Source organism: Maylandia zebra, linkage group LG17 (genome assembly GCF_041146795.1).
Source record: "Maylandia zebra isolate NMK-2024a linkage group LG17, Mzebra_GT3a, whole genome shotgun sequence".
Taxonomy (NCBI): domain Eukaryota; kingdom Metazoa; phylum Chordata; class Actinopteri; order Cichliformes; family Cichlidae; genus Maylandia; species Maylandia zebra.
Genome location: NC_135183.1, coordinates 19,630,904 through 19,652,864, shown reverse-complemented (window position 1 = coordinate 19,652,864; position 21,961 = coordinate 19,630,904). Strand labels below are relative to the sequence as shown.

At 39.8% G+C, this 21,961-nt stretch overlaps 1 protein-coding gene across 2 annotated transcripts in view; it reads right to left on the bottom strand.

Moving 5' to 3' along the window:
* Positions 1–582: 582 nt before the first annotated feature.
* Positions 583–21,961, bottom strand: part of LOC101478911 (leucine-rich repeat-containing G-protein coupled receptor 5) — a 53,475-nt gene continuing 32,096 nt past the window's right edge. The window contains exons 7-20 of one of the 2 annotated variants that reach the window (XM_014409286.4): positions 19,182–19,250; positions 18,786–18,857; positions 18,229–18,300; positions 16,064–16,132; positions 13,454–13,525; positions 13,130–13,195; positions 10,750–10,821; positions 9,815–9,886; positions 9,273–9,398; positions 8,737–8,879; positions 7,270–7,353; positions 6,567–6,810; positions 5,826–5,980; positions 583–4,706 (exon numbers count right to left, since the gene is read on the bottom strand). In XM_014409286.4, the coding sequence (XP_014264772.2) occupies positions 3,985–4,706; positions 5,826–5,980; positions 6,567–6,810; positions 7,270–7,353; positions 8,737–8,879; positions 9,273–9,398; positions 9,815–9,886; positions 10,750–10,821; positions 13,130–13,195; positions 13,454–13,525; positions 16,064–16,132; positions 18,229–18,300; positions 18,786–18,857; positions 19,182–19,250 (2,038 nt within the window). In that variant the 3' untranslated portion in view covers positions 583–3,984. The remainder of the gene's footprint in view (positions 4,707–5,825; positions 5,981–6,566; positions 6,811–7,269; positions 7,354–8,736; positions 8,880–9,272; positions 9,399–9,814; positions 9,887–10,749; positions 10,822–13,129; positions 13,196–13,453; positions 13,526–16,063; positions 16,133–18,228; positions 18,301–18,785; positions 18,858–19,181; positions 19,251–21,961) is intronic. The other variant, XM_076875815.1, reaches the window with a different exon arrangement.

The following is a 21,961-nucleotide window of genomic DNA, read 5'->3' as shown; positions in this document are numbered from 1 at the left end:
GCTATACTACACCTAAGCTAATTGGAGTTCCTGAACTTGACCTCTGGACTGTGTTTGTGCTGTTAGAGCCTTTTGGAGCATTTTTAATTACATAATTTGACCAATATAATGGCTGATGTGAAATTATTGTACTAACAGACTGTTCAAGAAGTCCATGTTCTGGTTCTCTGGTGAGTGAGTGGGATTTTATTCTGATGTTAATGATTACCATTTGGTAGGTATCTTTGTCTGTGCAATATAATCACTTTTGGTTCTAAAGAATCTCACTTGGCAGTGGCCAAAACACTAAAGCTTCACTGAAGCTTCAACAAGCCATCTCATGGGTGACACAGTGGCTTCTGTCTTTTATATATAGTTTGTGGCACCTTTACTTGCAGGCTCTTACTCCACCACTGGGTCTGCATCTGACTGCTGTGGCTCCCATGAGGTTCTGACTGAGTGGCTGTTGGTGAGACTTAGAGGATAAGTTCCCATAGGTTTCTATGTTGGTTATGTTTCAAAATAATACACATATATACAAGACAGTTTGACTGTCATTTATTTGTTCTGTTCTTTCTGGAAAAAAATAGAGAGACAGCTCAGTGCAGTTTAGGCCACACACCTTTATTCATGTCACAAAACTAAAACTTCATTCTCAGTTTTACAAATTAAAACAAAAGACACTCAAATATTTTACAGTCGTTTACAAGATAACCAGAAATCAGGTGAAAGGATGAAGTTTGAACCATTCAGGTTTTAACAAAGCTTATGAACTTCTTTATTTTTATTTATTTTAAGTGCTGGTCATAGAAAAGTGCAGCAGTCAAACTGCCACAGAGCACACATACAAACAGTCATGCTTTTCTTTATTTCTTTTTTCCTCTTTTTTGTTAAATTTGCTCTGGTGCTATATCTGAACAAAGTGGGCGGAGCCAGAGACACCACCCATATCTTTTTTTTTTTTTACACAAACAGCACATTGATTGTTTGTTTTTTTTTTTTTTTATCTTGTTTTTCACCCTCAAGCTCACATTAAATTTGGGTGGAAGCTCATGCAGATCATGCAGGATGTGGACAATGACCATGCAGCACACTTACTTTAAATATCATTATCTGAAACCCAGTTTACACACAGTCATTTCATTTGTTTGAAAGTTAAAACCAAGTAGCAGCTTCTTAAGCTCAAAGGTGAAGCTAAAATCTGCAGTTCCTCTAATGTCCACTAGAGGCTCTAGCAGTGAGTAAACCCCATAAGCTCCCACATTAACACGTCCAGCTTTACAGCAGAAACAAACATGTTTTTGTTGGTCTCTATAGATAATTTCCCCCTTCATAATAACTGTAAGTGGGGAGAATGTTTTTGTAACTCACCTGTTCAAATTTTATTAAGGCTTACTAAGTTTCTGCTGCTATGGGTGTGGCCTCTTTGGCAGGTGGATACACATATAGATGGTTGTAGCTGCCAGGCTTCACCTCAGCTAACTGGGGTCGGTGAGGAGCATTTTTAAAGGCTTGCTTAGAAACATGTGATGAAAAAAAATAAATTACAAAAATTGTAAGGCCAAAATGTTACAGACTTTACTTGAAATGGAAACACCAAACACGGAAAATGAACCAAATAAACCGCTCAGTGGATACTGAATGGTGTAAATGTCAAAGTACAAATGAGATCTTTTTGATTGATTCAGTTGATTTGGGACAGCTAGCAGTGGACAGTTGTTGCCTCAGTGGAAGTAGTTTCCCTGGATCTTCACAATGAGGGTAAAATGAAGTGTGAGGTTGACAGGAGGCAGAGTACAGAGGACTAATGCAGAGGACTGTTGTGGTTCAGAGGAATCTGAGCCTAAAGGCAACATTTCTGATTTACCAGACCACTTTCTAGACCTGGGAATGACCATCTGGACTGTAGTGCTTAACTTGTTGTGAACAGTCTACTATTTAGGGTTAAGTTCAGATTCACATCTACACTTTTATTTGGAATTTTCACCTCTGCAGAAGTCGTAGAAACAGAAGTGAACGAAGGTAAAACATTTAATTTGAAAGGCAGCATCTTGTTTCTTTAAGTGAGCTTGTTTAGCATTTGGCTAAACTACAACCGAACCCTAGCGCCAGCAGTAAGCGTTTCACCAGTGACCTGGTGGATGTTTAGAGGTCAATCTGTCGCCACCGCAAACCTGACTTCAAATTACTTACAAGAAAAGAAAAAAAGAATGGATGAATTCACGGATTGAAATCTATGACAGCTTAATAATGCTCATTGAGGTGCACATGTATGACAGTATAAATTAAACTGAAGAGAAAATCAAATGTTGACATTGGGCCAAAATGAACAAACATTAAAAAATGAAAGATTTCTCACAGTCTACACAGAAAGAAAAAGATTGTCACAGTAGCTTGTATTTACAACAATATGTACACACATTTACTGTACATACACCCACACACACACACACACACACATGCAGCATCCTTTTGCTCAAGTAAATTACTTTTGTACATCTGGGTAAAATTATGCTTCCTTAGTCCAAAACAAGAAGTGTAAATGCTCCTGATTACTGAAGGTACATGAGATCGGATCTTTCTAATGTAAACCCATTTGGAGAGTTAAAAGTGTCAAATGGAGACAGTAGACAAGGCTTAAATCGAGAGAGAAAGCATGTTTTACAGATTTAGCCTGTTTAAGGTGGATTAAGGGCTCAAAGGTACATTCCTCCATGCTGAATCATTTGCCACAGGACACTTGGTTCAATATGAACCTTCTGTTTCTTATTCCTATGATCCCAAGTCTTTTAATCTTTAAGTACTTACCACCTGGAACACAATCTAGAGCGAGTTGCACCTGAAACACCAGGTGTCCCCCTTTCATTTACTAGCATCATTAACCTTTAAAGCTGCAGTGACTGTGCGAATATTATGAATCATGCATGAGCTGTTAACTCACACTAGATGTTTTGATGACCCTTACTGCAGCCCGAAGCTCATCTTGTGTCCTGCTCGCACTCTTACATTCAGTATTCTGACATCATAATGCGACCATGTTTAATTTGAACACTCATGATTGGGAGAGGAGATGGTTTACTCTGTTTGGAGGACCAGTTGTGATGTTTTTCCCAGGTGTTGAACACGAGCTTCAGCTCTCCGTCTCCTGACGCCTGTTTTCAGGATGGACTGTGACGACACTCACAAGGACGCTGCACTTTTCACACACACCCGCGAAAACATGAGCTGTTACCAGAAGCATGCGGGGCAACATTTGGTAACACTGCGCTGTAAATTGTGTCATATTTCAAAATAAAAGCTGCTGAATTTATACCCTTGATAATGCGTGTGTTTCTGTGTGTGGGTGTCTGTCCTCGTCAATAAGATTAACGGACCAAACATAGGTCCCATCTTCTCCTGCTTTTCCTAATTTGTACTTCTTCAGAGTTTTGCCTTTGCCTTGGACAGTTTGCTGCAGGAGAAAAAAAAAGATGGTGGAGAAGGTAGACAACAACAGAAACTGGTGGGGAGTTCATGGTGAGCACCCTTCATTTCCTTTCACCATCCTTTGCTACATTTGCTGCCTCACAGTCCTGTCAGTCAGTCTGCTGTGGATTATACATACGGTACATGTTTGTGTTGGTTTTGTCTCACTTGACAAAGCCTTGATGTGCCTTCTGCAGCCATCAGTTTTCATTATTCTCATGGTTGTGTGTCTGAAAATAATTTGTGACTGTATTAAATGTTGGTCACTGCTTTAAACCCATTAGGACAGGACAGATAAAGTAAAACAGGACCTGGGACACACTTTTTTTCACAGAAAATTACACTAAATCAGCTGATTTCCCTACATGAAGAAATCCCATCCAAACAGGGCTTGGTCATCTGTTACACTTAATAATACTTTACTTTATAGTTAGTTACAGCTAATCAGGGGCTCTTTGATTGCAGTGACCAGCTGGCACAACGTTTTCTTATTTACCTTTTGTCAAGTGAGACTTGAAACCTTTTGTGTTTGTGTTCAGTTTATTGAAGTGTCGCTAAATGTTGTGCGTCACTCTTTGCTTTTCCTTGTCCCACTTCCTCGTCTTCTTCTTTGACACCTCCGACAAGTACCAGCACCTGCGTCGAGTCACATGACTGTTTCTCTGCATCCTCGTCGTACGCTAAATCCAGTGTGCATGGCCTCAGACCTCCAGCTCCGCCTCCTCCTCTTCTCGGCCTGCGTAGCTTCAGTAGTGCCACGCCCTTGCAGGTGCATTTGGCCAGTGCGGCCAGTTCCTCCCTGGCGAGCGGGTTGAAGAGGAGGTAGAGCAGAGGGTTGACACAGGCTGGCAGTGGGGCAACAAGCAGCAGAACCCCCTTCGCTGCCTCTGGTCCAGCGGCTGGTAGGCGCAGGAGGGAGGAGAACGTAAGGAAGGCAACAGGGAGGTAGAGGAGGCAGTCAGAGAAGAGCAGCCAAGCCACATGTCGCGTCAATGCTGCTTCCTCCTCTGAGCTGGGTGGAGTCTTGTGGGCGCGACAGTAGAGATGAGTGTAGGAGAACGTCATGAGAAGGAAGCAGAGGGAGTCGAAGAGCACCAGAGACACGGAGAAGGCTAAGGACGACGATGATGATGAGGAAGGTAGCGGTAAACAGAGAGAGGTGCTGCTGTGTCCGGCCACCAGGGAGGGCATTGTGACAGTGAAGCCCAACAGGAAACACAGACAGATGGAAACACGGAAGGATAACGGCGATGAAGAGTGACCTGGATTTTTTTTAAAAAGAAAAAAAAAAGAGTGAAATCAGAAATCAACTTTTAAGAGTGTCTGAATGTTGGCAGACAAAAATAATAATATGTGCTGGATATCAATGACAAAAAAAATTTTGCTTTGAAAACTGTATGTAGACAGTAAACATGTAGACATGTTAAAGTCAATATCCAAATTAAAGTACTGATGAGCTGTTAAAGATGAGTTTAAGCAAAGAATGTCTTTTAGGCTATTTTTATTAATCATGAAGCCAAAAGTCATCTGGACAGAAAAGTTGATTCTGTTTATCTGGACGTAGCGTTTTCAGTGGGAGAAGCGTTTCATCACACATACAAGTGACTTCTTCAGTCTCAGCTGACTGCAGGTTTCCACAACCTTATAAACAGTACCTTTGAATAATGATGGAAACTAACCCACTGAATGAACAATGATAAGGACGCACACATCCTGGACAGGGAGGAACGCTGGTGTGAGCGGGGAGTCAAGGAGGCCATTTATGTAAAAAGGGAAAGACCTAAGTCGAGGAGGGGGCCTAAGGGCACCTCTTTCACCATCTTACAATGCTGTGATTGCAGCCAACTCTCTCTGAGGTACTCATGGCCACTGATCAATGGTCACTGGTCTCCATCTGAAAGCGCTACATCCAGATGAACAGAATCAGCTTTTTGGGATTTACTTACCTGCAGCATGCATCAAAACACAAAATGTCATCACTTTGGTGAAATTAGTTCCCCAAAATCATACAAGTTCACTTTCTTTAAAATTCAATTAGGGTTTGGTGGCTTTAATTTTTATCTCTGAGTTTGGTGATGCCTGATGTTTTTGGATATAAGAACAGTGTCATCTGCATAAAAATAAGCTTTGCAGATTTTGAATATATAACATGATGAAATGAAAGTTTTGGCATATAGAACTGTGTCATCTATGTAAAAAAATTACATAATTTTTTCACATGAAATTATGTAATGTGCATAAAAAATATGTTATATCTGTGGCATATAAAATAGTTGTGTTGCTTTGTAAAAATCGACTTGGACACATTTGGGTGGTAGAGACAATAATGTTGGTGTAGAGGGTAAATAAAAGCTGCTGGATCTACATATATGTTTCCTCACCACTGTTGCTAGCAGTTTTGCTGTGTCCTACAGTGGTGGCCACGCATCGCTCTAGAGCTGCAACGGTAAGGAGGAAGAGGCTGGTCTGTGACGCAAACACACAAAGGAACCCACTGAGTCGACACAGGAAGCTGCTCTCCCACTTTGCCCCGTACCTGGAACATACAATGTCAAAACACATCTGTCTCCACTCATAAAATCTTCGATTGTTTTGTTTTTGTTCACCACTATACACTCAGGTTTAGTACTCATCACTACATCTTATATACAACAGATGGGTAGTCTCTCTGACAGATGTGATACATGTATTTTATTGTTTATCTATAAGGTTCCTATTGGCAAGCTTCTCATGCCAATAGGAATGACAAGCTTGTCCTAAGACTCCAGAGTGCTCTCACTGTATCTATCACTACCCTGCCTGTTTTTGAGAATCTCAGAAATCAACTGTTCCCTGCTTCCAGAATAAATCCACAATGTCTCACGAGTCCCCAAAAATTACGTCATTGTCTGGATTCCTGTGTGCCCAAGGTCCCTGTAATCCACAGTGCTTTCAAAGCATTCTAATCCGACTGATTTTAAGGTAATTAAAAACACTCTTTGGAAAAGTAGTCCCAAATTCCTCTAATAATCAATCCCTAATTTCCTTAATACATACAGTATATCCCCCCTTCTCCTTGATCTCCTCCTAAATCCCTCGAGTGATACCCAGAGTCCCCAGTCTGTTCTGGTTTGGTGTCCTACCTCCAGAAGCTCCCGAATGTCCAAGCGTCCACTGCCGCCAACCAGCCGCTCCACACTCCCATCAGGCCATTCACCAGGGCAAGTAAGCCAATCAGTAGTTTGGGGGGAGTGAGAGAAGTGGCTGGAGAAAAGAAGACTGAAAGGACGACAAGACTGTTGCTGACCAATGAGATTGCTGCGATAAGCCAAACCCCACCACGGATCATCCAGCTGCCGAGCAGGTGGAGGCAGGGACGGAAAGGTCCTGCAGGAAACATAAACCATTAACACGATCTTTTAAATGTTTTTGTACACACAACTAGTATTTATGCTTCTGTAATGATAAAAGTCCCTTCCTGCAGCGCCCTCTGGTGTTTTACATTTAAAACAAGTATTTATTTTTAATTAAAACAAAGATATAAGATATGGATATACAGAAATGATTGTAAGCCAAAGAAGTGTGCCTCTAAGCTCTTATGTGCAACTGAGTTGTTTTTAAAATGTAGAAATGTAGAGCTGAGATTTTTCTCACAGATAAAGATTTAAGTAATTAATCCTCATAGGTAATGTAGCACTGATGATAAAGACTCAGCTATCATAGAGGTGCTGTTGATTTGATTCTCTAAAACTAATAAAATCTGTTTCAGAGTTGTGTTTCCTTAATTTTCATATAACAGATGTGTGTTTATTGTGTTTTAATTTGACAGACAGGGGTTTTTGGTACCTGGTGCCGGGCTGCAGTGGACTGAGTGTTGGGGTTTGGGCTCATCTTCCAACTCCATCAGGAAATCTTCCCAATCTTGATCTACTGCAGAGACACAGTGAGGACAGCAGTACGTTGGTTTTATTTCTACTTTTAGTGGAAAAACAAGCATCCCTAAGTCAAAGCTGAATGAAAAAACAACTTTGAACTGGTGATCAGCCAAATTTGAAACTGGAAACTTTATATTTTTATTTTTATGGGAAATTTTGATTACACCTCATATTAAATCTTACATAAAGCTCATGGAACTTTCCACTTTCCACCCATTCATTACCTGCTTTCCACTCTGACCAAGCTTCTTTTTAAAAAAAAACAGTTTTGTATCTAATGAAGAAAAATGATGACCTGAATAAAATTTTAGGGCTGACCTGTGTAGAGGAGTGCCTCAAATCTCTGCTGGATTCTTCCCCTTTTTTTCTATAAATGCTTAACAAGCTCCATGTTGTAGTTTTGATTGACAAAAAAATAGAAACAAACTAACACTGTCCAGTGTTCTAAGTCCCATCTTAAAGGGGGTACCCCGAGGAAGGGTTTTCTGAGGAGTTAAATAAGGTGCAACCTCTGCCACTGAAACATGAAGCGGAAAACTGCAGTTCCTCTAGTGGCCACTTGAGGCGGTTCCAAAAGCGTGTCAGTTCCCATAGTCTCCCATGCTAAAATATCCAACTTTACAGCAGTAATAAACACATTTAAAGCGTGCTACTAAACAGTTGTGGCATCTATAGAAAAATTTCCAGTCCGGGGGAAATTGAGACTTAAAATTTAGTGACATGCTAGCTCTCTGCTAGGTCCATTAACTGGATTCCATGAACTGGCAGTCTGGACTGTATTTGTGCTCATGGAGCCTTTTGGAGAATTTCTAATGGAATTAACCAACAAATAATATGTTTGCTGTACAGTTAATTATCCAAATAGACTATCCAAAAAGAGTGTGCTCTGGTTTTGGTCTTTTACTTGAAATGAATGCAGCTTCCGAAGCAAAACAGTTAGTGTTGTCTGAATTCACCCTCTTGCTCACCTCTTGATCACCTCTGGCTCAAGATAAAGAGGCGGACAGCTGTCTCCATGAAGTTAAAGCTAAAGCAGAGGCTTAAAATGTGAAGCCCACAAACCAGCAAGTAGTTATGTCTACCTCTTATTAATACACTGATCAGGCATAACATAACATCTGTCCCCCTAGTGCTGTCAAAACCACCCTGACCCAACCTGGAAGATGTGCTGAGGTATCTGGCACCAAGATTTTAGCAGCATCCTTTAACACCTGTAAGTTGTGAGGTCACATAAAATTTGAAGACGGCATGTTCACTTGCCATGATTAAGCGATATCAGTATAATTCATGTCACCTGTCAGTGGTTATGATGTTATGCCTGGTGTATGTAATCATTTGGTTCCTCAGGTGAAAACTTCCATTGTGTGTTGGGGTTCACCTTGGCTGGAAAGGATAGCTGCATCTCTTCCAGCTGAGTCTCTTGCTTCCTCTCTCTCCCAGGACAAACCTCCTGCACCTCCACCTCTCCGCTCACAGGAGATGAAGGCACAGCACTGGAAGGCGTAGGGAAGCTCCATCACCCTGAGCACACACAGACGCACACAGTGATAAACACCTCTATCTGTCCAAACATGGCTCAAATAAATTCATTTTATTGCACCTGCTGTTCAGTGGAATGTCCCTTTAGATGCTTTCCATCAGAGATGGAGGAGACAGATTACACTGTGTGTGTGAGTGAGTGTGTGAATCTGCGTGTGTGTGACATCTAAACACTACAGGAGTTAATCAGCAGCAAAGTGGCTGTTAATTCAAACCTTTTCCTAAATCACATCAGCAGTGTTTGCATTGCAGGACAGATTTGTGGATAAGTCTGCTTCCTGATAACCATGTTGGAGGTCCTGCATCACAGTCTGGTGGTACGTGGACGTCTCTTAATACAAATATGTCTTCCTTTGTTTATGAGTGAATGCCCACCTGACTCGAGGCAGATCCTCTTGGGCTATTAGTTCCATCAGCTGCTGGTTTCCAGCCAGACGCAGGTGAGTCAAACTCTGCAGGCCACTCAGAGGCAGAGAGGAAAGCTGATTGGATGACAAGTCACTGCAAAAACAGAGGAAACCAGTGTGGAAACCAGTTAATTATATTCTATAACTAATTCAGATAAATTTAAGGAAAACAGGCCATTTTCCCGTCTCCTGGACATCTATAGGTTACAATCTCACACAAACCACAAATCTTCAACTTAAAATGACATATTTAAGGGCAGTTGAACATATTTGCTGAAAATTTAGCAGCTGTTTTAACGTGCTTCCTCAACTTTTCAATCAAAAATGGTTTTCCAGGCACCCATTCAGCTCACGAGTTTGTGAACGACCTGTGCTGCGCTTCTTTGTCTACTTCCTCTCCCTGCTTTCCTGTCCACTCTCCACTACTACGCTATCTAATTTTTATAAAAGGAATTTTTAAAAAATGGTTTCAAAACTACTAACCAATGTTCAGACAGATAAAGAACTCACAGTTTGGTGAGAGCAGGGAGAGCAGAGAACGAGTTTGGCTTCACTGATGACAGTCGATTCCAGGACAAATCACTGCAGGATAGAAAAACATGAAGTCAGAAAACAAACCAGCAGTCATGTGATCAGAAATACTGATTTATGATAATAAAAAATATGTCAGTTAAATCTACAAGAAGTTAGTTCTGCTAAATACTAGCCGTGGTGCCTGAGATTTAGTTGCTTTTTCCTTAACAGAAAGAACTCTGATGTTCTTCTGGTTGTCAACCCAGTCTGCAGGGTTTGTGGAAATATGTAAAAAATCAATGCGTTTCATCTTCTTTTGAATTTTTCATGATTGTATTTTAGCCTATGAATACCTTGTGTGCAGACACATAACCTTCTCTGTATTTTTTGTCCAGTTTTGTTTACTCCACTTTAATCTGTTGGTAAACTTTGTACGCTGACCTGATCTCTGCTGTTGCGTAGGCTGTTAGTTCGGATTAAAGCGAAAGCACCGCAGGCCTACGAAACAGCAGGTCTTTGTTTCTAATCCCAGAATAAAAGAAACTGTGCACATAATACTCTTACGTCTGTAATACCATAATAAAATTAGCAGTAATGTTAAGAGAGGCATGTCTCGTTTCTCAGTTTGAGATGCTGTAATACTGGAGGCTGCAAATAGTCCTAACCCTAACCCTAATAGTCCTAAGTGTAGTGTTAGTATGAGCTGTAGTATCAGGTGTAGTGCTGTACAGATTCTTGTCTTTGTTCCAAACCATAGCATCAAACCTGTCCCATCCACAAGCGGACCACCTGGATGACTAAGTGAGTTTCCATTTGGAAATACTTACAGAGGGATCTCTGCTCAGGATCTGCTGGCCAATTAAATTGGCGATGTGTGTCTGTGTGTGTGTGTGTGTGTGTGTGTGTGTGTGCGTGTGTGTTTGCATGCTTACAGTGAGCGTAGTGATAGCAGACCAGCGAATGTGTTTTCCTCCAGTTTTTCTACCACATTGTGATGCAGATCACTGAAAAACACACACATGTTTGTATTTCTATCTTTGAGAGGACCATCGCTCATATGATGCATTCACATGCCGCTCCATCAACCTGAGTTCTCGGGCTGTAAATGAAACATGGTTTATGGAGAAGGTTTGGATGAAAGGCTGGAGTGTGTGGAGAAATGCCAGCTAGTCTGGTTGGTTTAATGAAGGTAACTCCAGGTCCCTCTATTCATTGTTCAGTAAAATTACAAAACCTCCAGACACATTCTCCTCCCACATGTATTCTGTTGATTTTTGCAACTCTCTTGTGCTCTTTTTTCTCTTTTTTCACTTGTAAAATCTCAGACATTCACCGTCAACTTAACTCTTTAGGAGCTCCTGACTCTGAAGTAGACTTCCTGGTTCCCCTACTGTCTTCCTGTGAGTTATTTTCAAGCTTTACTCTTCCCTCCATAACTGACGTATCTAATCTCATTAAAAAATCTAAGTCATCCACCTGTCAACTTGACCCTCTCCCTACTGTGTTAGTTAAAGCCTGTCTTCCCTTGTTAGCACCTCTCATAACCAATATTATTCATTCCTCCCTGAACACTGGGATTGTTCCTGAAGCACTGAAAAAGGCTTCTGTTATCCCAATTCTCAAAAAGCCTGGTGCAGACCCCAATAACTTTGATAATCTTCACCCTATATCAAATCTCCCCTTTATTTCAAAAATTCTTGAAAAAGTTGTCGCTGCCCAGCTTCATTTACATCTCAATGACCATAATCTCTATGAACAATTTCAATCTGGTTTCCGCCCCAATCATAGCACAGAAACTGCTCTGTTAAGAATTACCAATGACCTTCTGATGGCAGCTGATTCTGGTCTCCTATCCATTCTCATCCTTCTTGATCTTAGTGCGGCGTTTGATACCATTTCTCTCCTGAACCGGTTAGCATCCATTGGTATTAGTCACACCCCCCTTGCCTGGTTTACCTGCTATCTCTCAGACCGCACTCAGTTTATCCTTAAATATCCTTTAATTTAAATCCCATTCCTCAACTCTCCATCCTGTTTCTGCTGGTGTGTCCCAGGGTTCAGTATTAGGGCCTCTTTTATTCATTATTCATATGCTTTCTCTTGGTTATATATTCCGAAAATATAATATCAATTTTCACTGTTATGCCGATGACACCCAGCTCTACCTTTCTTCTAAACCCAATTCATCTCTCCCACCTACCTCCCTCTCAAACTGTCTTATTGAGATTAGATCCTGGTTCTCCTCCAATTTTCTCAAACTTAACAGTAATAAAACTGAAGTTTTACTTGTTGGTACACCATCTATCTTAACCACATCCCACAGTTTTTCCATTAACATTGAAAATGCTCCTACCCTTCCCTCCCCTCAGGTTAAGAGTTTGGGTGTCATACTTGATAATACTCTTTCATTCCAGTCTCACATTAATTACATAACCCGGTCTGCTTACTTCCATTTACGTAATATTAACCGACTCTGTCCCTTCCTTACTCCTCATGCTGCTGCCATCCTTGTCCATAGTCTTATTACGTCCCGTATTGATTACTGTAATTCCCTCCTATTTGGTCTCCCTAAAAGGTCCTTTCATAAACTCCAACTTCTTCAAAATTCTGTAGCTCGGGTCATAACTTGCACTCCGTTAAGTGCTCATATTACCCCAGTTCTCTGTTTTGTAATTTTAACTTATTTTATGTATTTTATGACTACTGTTCATTTTATTAATTGTGTTTTTTGTAAGGTGACCTTGGGTTTCTGAAAGGCGCCCTCAAATAAAATGTATTATTATCATTATTATTATTATTATTGATTAGTTGTATCCATAAGCTGTATGGGTGCTTCACACGGGCACACATACTGTACCTGCTAAATAATAGATAAAATGGGGGGTGCCACTTGATCTAACTCATATCCCCCGAAAACTAAATCTGAAGCCCTGAACTGTACAAACTCTCAACTCTCACTGTGCAAAATGTCCTCACAAGGCCCAGAACTCACTGCGGTCCTCACAAAAACAGACATACATGTACACACACATATTAGCCATCGTTGTTTCCATTACATCACTAAAGAATCTGTTTTACAGCAAGTGTTTCCTGAATGACCTGATTGGTCAGAAATAGACTATGAGGGTGATAATTATTCCCACAATGCACAGCTGTCTGTACTTTATTGATTGTTATGGTAACTTCAGATTTAATAACTGTGTCTTAAAAGCTTCACGGGCAAAAAATAAGCTATATCCGACCCTCCCAAAAAAGGCAATAAAACATTAAGAAGAACAGTTTAATTAAATGTAAAATGAACATTAAACTCACATTTTTCGAATGCTCTCACAGCCGGAAAAGCTGGGAAGAGTCTGGATTTGATTATAGGAGAGATCGCTGCAGAGGGAGAGAGTGAGTTGAAGCTGTCAGCACCGTAATTTCCTATACACACTGAACACATCACAGCAGCTCCCAGCATACAAGCCAAGACTTAAAAAAATATCTGAAATAAATGAAGCAACAGCAGATATGATTTGATGGACAGACATGAATAGTCCCTGATGATATACAGGGCCTTCAGGGACCACCTTCAGCCTGAGTTCAGTGTTCAGAGACATGCAGAGATGTGGATGTAATTGTTGTGTTTGGACTCACAGCAGCTGCAGCTTTGGAAGCTGCTCACAAACCGAACTGGGCAATGAGGTGATTTGAGCTCCGGTGATAGTCCTACACACAGAGAGATAAAACAGAACTAGTTTTCCACGGGAGCAATTTAGAAGTACATTAAAAATGTGTTATGTATTCACAGCCCTGTTTCTAATAAGAAGAAACAGGGCTGTGAATCTTGTGAAAATGAAACAACCTAAAAGATAAAATGCTAAAACTTGGAATTTTTAAGTTTTTTCCCCTTACAGACATTACATTCATATTACAAATTTATCATCAGCAACATGTTTAAAAAGAATGTGCCAGGGAATATTTCACAGTGTGATGCCTTCGACCTTCTTTAAAAAGAGTTCTTGCTTGTTGCAAGTTAGCTAGCTGCTCCATAGATCTGGACTGCCTTTGTCATATATTTAGTTTCATATTGTTCCAGATGTTTTTAAAGGGCTGGGATACATGCAGAATGTGGTTTGGTATTGCTATCCTGAAATATGCACGTCTTTCTCGTACAGAGACGCTGGGAATCTGGGTGGTGACATATGTTTCTTCAAAGTCTGTAGAAACCGTTGAACATCAATGCTGCTGTCACGGATGAACAAGATACTCCCCCCACAGGCACTAATGCCTCTGCAATACCATCATGGAGGATGGCATGGTCTTGCGTAAATAAGCAAGGTCTTCATCTGGATGCATTTGTTTTTTAAGTAGGATTATACAACTTTCTCAGCCTGATCGTGACGTTTAAAAAAAATAAATAGGAAAACTGTTAGATTTTTTAATTTTTAACATTAAATAAGGTACAAGAAGTAAGGGAATTTGTGTTTGGTTGATTATTTCTTTATTGTGACAGTGCTTCTTGGCAGTAAATGTTATACTGTTGAAAAACTTGTTTATTTCCCCTTAAATGGTGCCACACTTGTAAGGAAATGAATTTGTTGGTTGAGCAGCAGAGTTGAGTATGTGGTTTGCACCCATGAAAAAATTGACAAATCTTCTCTGCCAATGACAAACAGCTTATTCTGCTTTTGGCTTTTGTTTTGAGTTTATTGTACTCCAGGTGTTGGAGGCAATCTTAAAGCAGAAAGACATTGAGATAAGGTTCTGCAACTTGTAGCAATCCCATATCTCCACAGTCTGGGACCAAACTCTATACTCCAAGATGACAGTATTTGCCCCCACAGAGCGGAGTTTATCAGAGACCACATCCAGAATTTGGGAGTGGAGAGGACGTAACGACCTGCCTGCAGTCTTGACCTCAACCCCACTGAACTCTTGTGAGATCAGCCTGGCTGTGCTGCTCCTGTCAGAGTGACAAACACACCCCCACTGACCGACTTGCGGCAAATGCTAGTTGAAGAATGGGATGTCATCTCTCAGCAGTGCGTGTCCAAGCTCGTGACAAGCATGACGAGGAGGTGCCAGGCTGTCGTAGCTGCACATGGTACTTCCACATGCTACCTGTTTGTTTAATGAACAAATTGTTTCTTCAGACTTCACTCATCCAATCCAGTAAACGACACCAGACAAGAGTCGGTAGCAGAATAAGATGTTTGGCACTGGCAAAGAAGATCTGAGTTTTTCATGGGGGCAACCCACAGATGCATTTTCCTTGAAAATGTGGCTCCACATCAGAGGAAAAGGGGAAATAAACAGGCTTCCTAGTGCTATAAGATTTATTGCTAGAAAGTTTGTTACAACAAAAAAAACAATCTGCCAAACGCAGATTCTTTTGGCCTGTAAAGCCTTTAAGAAAGTGATTAAATCTGAAATTAAGTTATTGTTGTCTTTGAACCATTTTCAATTTATTGTAGTCTTGTTTTTTTTGGAAACAGGTTAGTACACAACATGTTTGGGTATATTGTATTGTAAATTGTGTAAAATAAACTGTATATGCTTGTTAAATAGCATGTAGAAACATTGTGATGTGTCCAGGGGCGTCCACAGTGCATTACACTTTACAGCCATGTGTTGAGGTGCTTTGAAGTTGCATTAAGGTTGGAATGACTCCCTTATCCACATGACTGAAATGAAGCCAGTACAGTAATGAGTAATACGGTGAGCGGTCCAAGCTCATTATATGAAAAATAAATCATCAATATGGAAAAGTCTGATTAAAGAAAAGCAGCTACGTGCAGAATTTGGATTCACAGGATGAAACAGGATGTTGGAGAGGGGGGTTAACACTGGAGGGGGTCAAATGGAAGAATGTGGGACGGTTTGTTTGGTTGGACTTTTTATTTCCACCTACTGGTTCAGCGTGAGGTTACTGTTAAATACACACTGCTTTCAGAAATGAGCTTAAATGGAAAAAGACAAGAAAATAAACACAGCCAAGGTGTTTATTGTGACACGGAAAAGTGGGTCACAACAAGGAGAAAGAAGGGTTTTAATTTCACGCCGAGCTGCAGAAAAATAAAGTTACAGTCTGTCAGATAGAATAATAATTGCTGTGTATTAATAACAGCAGTGTGATTTGGGGTGTTCAGCTCTCAGAAACACACTCAGATATGAAACATTCCTGTGTGTGTGTGTGTGTGTGTGTGTGTGTGTGTGTGTGTGTGTGTGTGTGTGTGTGTGTGTGTGTGTGTGCGTGTCACTTACAGGCTCTCCAGGCTTTTGGTTCCCGTCAGATCTGGAAACTCAGTGAGATCTGCAGCTCCATTCAGAGATCTGAGAGTTGGACACGGAAAGAGCGTTTAAGCTAAGAGAAGCAGAAAATGATTTACTGCGTTTCATTATTTGCGTAATTAACATCTGCACTGAACAAAAGGGCAACAGGGAGGTTGAGTCTGCATGTCATATATGCTCAGCGATTACTTGATATTTCTCATCTAAAGCTGTCAACACTTGGATCTGTCATGGGGCGGATCTGTGAGGTTCAAAGACAGAAGCTTCAACTTCAGTTTATCAGTGCTGCTTCTTCTTCTTTCAGCTGCTCCCTTCAGGGGTCACCACAGGGAATCACTTAACCCACTCTCACCCAAACCCCCCATCCTCCTCAGCCACACCACCCTCTGCATGTCCTCCTTCACTTCAATAGTTCTGTCACCACCAGCTTGGCCTCCTGTCTTTTTTTCCAGTGCCACCGTCTCCAAACCAAACATCACAGCAGGTCTCACTACCATCTTGTAAACCTTGCCTTTCAGTCTTGGTGCTCTCCTTCTGCTACAGTCGGCCATTGCTTTGGATGGTATTTAAACTCAGTTTATGGATATGTTCATTGGAAACCACTGAATCTGTCTTTAGTGGCTGAAGGAAAGGGCAGATGGACATCTCTTTGACTCCACAGCTACTGCTTTATGCCATCCATACATCCAGATGTAAGACATTTTGGTCCAGCATCTTATGTTGTCATTCCATTTTGCTTTGATGCAGAGCTGAAACTTCTGAGGCAATGGAAGATACCTCTACCATACTAAGGGCCTGTGAAAGGCCAGCAGGCATTTTGATCATCCTTGATGGTCCTACAAGAGGTGGCTAACTTTGTAATAGCTGCTGCCATGCTCTACCTTCAGAGTATATCTCTGTGGCACTACTGAAACTGGTCTTGGAGCGTGAATGGAGTGCATTTGCAGCTTGGTTTTGAAAGATTTTACTAATGATATATTCCTAAAACAAAATCAGAAAAATGTAATTTGTTTTCCTGAAATAAAGATAACTTAAGGACTTGTGATGCTGCATGAAGGGTCCAGCAAAATGTCTTCAGGTGCCGTGTTTAAAGAAATAAAAAAGAAACAACTATCTCACATCCTTAACGTGTTGACCGGAAATCCAGAGCAGAAATTATGTAATACTGATAATATACATATCTGTGACAAGATTGTTAGACAGAAATTTGGGTCATGGGCATTATTGCCTCATCTTATTTGGAACTTTATTCATGTTTAATGAACATCCATCAATCGAACAGAAGATGTACAGTGATTAATAAATTTATTAGCGCACCACCCAATGGAAGGATATGCCATAGCTATCCTAAATGCACAGTATTGGTAATTACTGAAATCACGTTTTATGTTTCTGTAATCGGTTAATCAGCCTGTATGAACAAGCTTGGTAATTCTTAAATACTTGCTTAAATATTTAAATACTTTACTTGCATTCCTGAACAGAAAAAATATATATTTTAATTTGCTGAATGTTATGCTTTCAAGTGCAGTGTGTTGGCTTAAATTTGGAATGCAGTTTGTTTTTGCCTAATAAGTAACAATATAAATGTAGTTTTGCAGATGTTTTGGACAGATGTCTAAAATACCTGTTGTTTTCTTGGGGTTTTTTTGGGTAAAATTCCCTGCTCCTTTTATTGACTTCTAATAATGGAAGAAAGTTCCCATATTTATGTAGACATGTTTAAAAAATTGCTCCTTGATATCAGTTTCACTTTTAGTTTAAGCCTGTTTGTCTAGAAATGATCATTTGGACCTTTATGAATATTATCGGCTCATAAAGTTCGAGGAGTTTATGTTATGCCAGCCTCCTCTTTGAATGGCTGGAAGGAGTTTCTGGTGTGAAGGTGAAGGTCCTTACAGTTCAATCTAAATTCAGATTCAAGAATATTTAGAAAAGATTCAGTAGTTTTAACTGACTCATTGCTTTGAGACTTATTTATGTCTCTGATCTTGATTAGGCAGAAGTAAAAATGTCTCTATTCTATTGTTTGTCAGGCAGAAAAGTCCCAAAACATACTGAAGCACTTAACAGGTTTAGTTAAATCTATAAAAGTGCTGTGCTGTGTTATTTGTGTGTTGAATTTGAGTGTTTCTCACAGCATGCGAAGCTCTGGTAGGTTCTGGAAGGCCGAGCGTCCGACAGAGTGAATTGGGTTGTCATAAAAAAATCTGCAAAACATCCACAAAAACACGTTTTTCATCTCAGGCTGCAGTGAGAAGCTAACAAGTGTTAAACAGAGGTTAGCAAAATTACTTAAGATGCTGGATATAAACATGGAGACAGCCACCATGCTATTGTAGCTTTTTGATTTCTCATACGACAGGGGATCGAACTGAGAAACCGAGGGGCTCTGCATGCCCCACCCTAAAACATAATAAAACATGTTTCATGATCTTTTTAAAAAAAATTATTATCACTAATAATTATCACTGAGCATAAACATCATGTTTAGTTCAACAAAACTCATCAGCAAAGTTTTTATCAAGGTGACAACGGAGTAAGAAGAAGGATCATCATTCATGACTGTCACTATCTTAAGGATATAAAAAATAACAGATGAATTTAGCAGATTATTGATTTTATCCTCATTAATTTTGGAACCAGGAAGTAAAAAATATTGCAATCTGTTGAATCTGTTATTAGTTGTACCTACATGGTGTTCAGTAAAGGGTTCCCAGTGAAGGCGTGCTCCGGGATAGACTGGATGTTGTTGCTATGGAATCCGCTAAACGGGAAGATAAAGGAAATTAGTTTCCACCATGTGTTATTATAAAAGTTCCTTCCTTCATTTCATCATTATTACTGGGAAGCTTCACTCGCCCTTCTCGTTATTTTGATGACAGTCGTGATTGATTGAACTAACTTTCAGGGAAATTTTTTTATTGATTTTGTCCTTTTTTCTTTTTCATCAAATATGTAAACAGTCAAGCATAAGATGCTGTCCACATCTTGCCTCATATGCTAAAATTTTCTAAACCGGAGAACCTGAGCTAGCCATGTCTGCTGTGGATAAACAGATGCCTTTTTCAATCAGTCGGTTGAGACTCACAGCTCCTTGAGGTGGCTGAGTGATCGTATGGCTGTGGGAAACTCCACCAGGCTGTTGAAGTTCAGATCTCTGAGGAAGAAAAAGAGAGATTTCCTTATGTAGCGTCTTCTGCAGCGCCCCTTGGTGTGTAAATGCCAAGGTGCTAAAAAGTTCTGCTGAACTTTGTTGAATTAATTACCTTTCACATCAGTAAAGAAGAAAACTAATATTTCTGTAATATTTCTGACAATAAAATGTTTATAAATTAGAATAATGTTTGTTTCAAAAAAAAAAAAATTGGATTTGTCACCAGTAGCAGGAAGCACCAGTTATACTGGCAATGGCAAAGTATAGGCTAGAAATACAATCTCTGTACTGAGAATTGTGGACTCTCAATTTGAACATAAATCCCATATTAGTATTGATAAATCTCAAATTGAGAGTATAGTGTAAAGTAGAGATGGCACGATACCACTTTTTCATGTCCGATACCGATAATGATATCATAAATTTGGATATCTGCTGATACCGATATGTATCCGATATAGTGTTTTTTAATCAATAAAACTGTTTTTTTAATATCTTGCTGCTTTTTGTATAAGTTCATACTCAAGTTAAAAAAAAAACACTAAAGCTATTCTGTCATACCTGTATGCAAAAAATACACTGCACCCAAAATATTTCATAGTTCAGCAAAACTGATCAATCTAATAAACTTAAACCTGCACCATCCTCCCTATTCTGGTATTTTAAAGAGTACTTAGCAGAAATATTAAGCAACCTAACTAATAGGGTTCTAAAACTCCCAGCAAAAACCACCCCCAGCAAAAACCACGAATAAATTCTTTACAAATCCTACCATGTGGATTCATGGATTTTTTTTTCACATTCTGTCTCTCACAGTTGAAGTGTACCTCTGGTGCAAATTACTGACCTCTGTCATCATTTTAAGTGGGGGAACTTGCACAATCGGTGGCTGACTAAATACTTTTTTGCCCCACTGTATGTAGAAAAGGATCCTGGTGTGCAAAGTAATATTAAATCAATTCTAACAACAGATTATCAAGCTTAAAGGTGCTGCTGTTGTTCAGCCGCTGGTTTCCTCTTTCTGGAGCGAAGTGGGCGATAGACAAGCAAGAGAGACGGACTCGTGACAGAAAAGCCGATCAGCTGATCATTGATCAGTTTCATGATTGAAGTAGCAGCAGGAGAGGGAGGGAGAGGGAGGCAGTCGTTCCATATATCGGTTGTTAAGCTTAACTCGGCAATGGTTTACAAACATTCAGAGAGGAACTTACACATTTGCTTTACTTCTCTCTGGGATCACTTCCTCGGAAATGAAATGCCGGATTGGTAGCGAGGCTACAAATACACACAGCCGCTCTATCACGTGAGGCATACTGCTGCCACGTGCTACGGTTATTTTGTGAGGTGCTTTTTTGTTATTTAATGGATCGGATTACATTTTTTTATTTCTCTCCAATATCCGATCCAGTAATTTACGTCAGTATCGGACAGATACCGATATGTAATATCGGATTGGTCCATCTGTAGTGTAAAGTATATAGAAGTATATACACTTTATATATAACTCTGTACTCTTAATGATAACCTTTAGATTGGGAATATAGCATGGTAAACACCTGCCCTTGGGGAATAATATACTTTAAACAAGGAATGTTGGGAAGCAAATAGCACCAAAGTCACACCAATAATCTAAACTGGAAATTTCATCTCCAGACTGGTAACTGCTTCACATTTAGAAAACCAGCTCTACACTGGGAATTATGTTAGTTCTATTACAAAAAAGCAGTTTTTAAGTAGCTGTGGGAATGTCAGCTTTATATTAGAAAAGTGTTTCACGTAAATGTTTGGGTTTTAAGTTTAATCTTTTTTTCCCCGTCTTTTGAGTTTATTAAAGAAACATTTAACTGTGCCTCCCTCTTTTGCTCTTTTCTTTCATCACCAGCAGAGACTAGAGCATTCTTCAAGTCCACACATGGCTTCAATTAGGTTCTCTCATCCATCTCTGGGATGCAGGTGGCTATTATACACACTGTGTGTGGAATGAAGCTGCCACATTGTGAAAAATACCATTAAATTGAAATTGCTTCCGTCTGGTTCTGAGTGTGTGAGTACATGTGTGTGTCCGGGGGACGATCAGGAACAACAATAACTGGTATGCTTTCTGTTTTCCAAGGTTATTATTGATGGAGCTTGGACGTTTGGGATTGGATGAGAGATTTTTCAGACATCTACAATCAGGTTAGGATTTTTGGATTTGTGGCTGGGTTTGTATCAAGCCTTCTTGTTTCTGTCTCTCATAGATTACTTTAGTTTTGATGTAATGATTCGGTTTTTTGTAATGAATGTATTTACAGAGATAGGAAAATTAATAAACCTTTGCCTTGAAGTTAAGCAAATAATTTGTTACATTAAATAGTAAATAGTAATCAAATATCATTTTAGCTTAAATTCTGCCTCCGAATAATTGTGTCTTCCATGTCCATGTAACAAGTGTTTTCTTTTATTACTTTGTACTTTGATTTATAGCGTTATAGATGCACATCAGTTAGCATGATTAGCCCCAGCCTTGCTAATGCTTGCTACACTTAGTAAGCTAATCTATTTATCCTCTAAACAGGAAATATTGAGTCAAATTTGTAATGTTAACTCTCAATGTTTTGAAGCGTAACATCAGGGGCAAGAACGATTACGTTGGAAATATTAATCTGGGATATGATCGGTCAAAACTTGGACTAAAGGCTGTGCTAAAAATCCTGTGAGAGGTTATGAGTCAT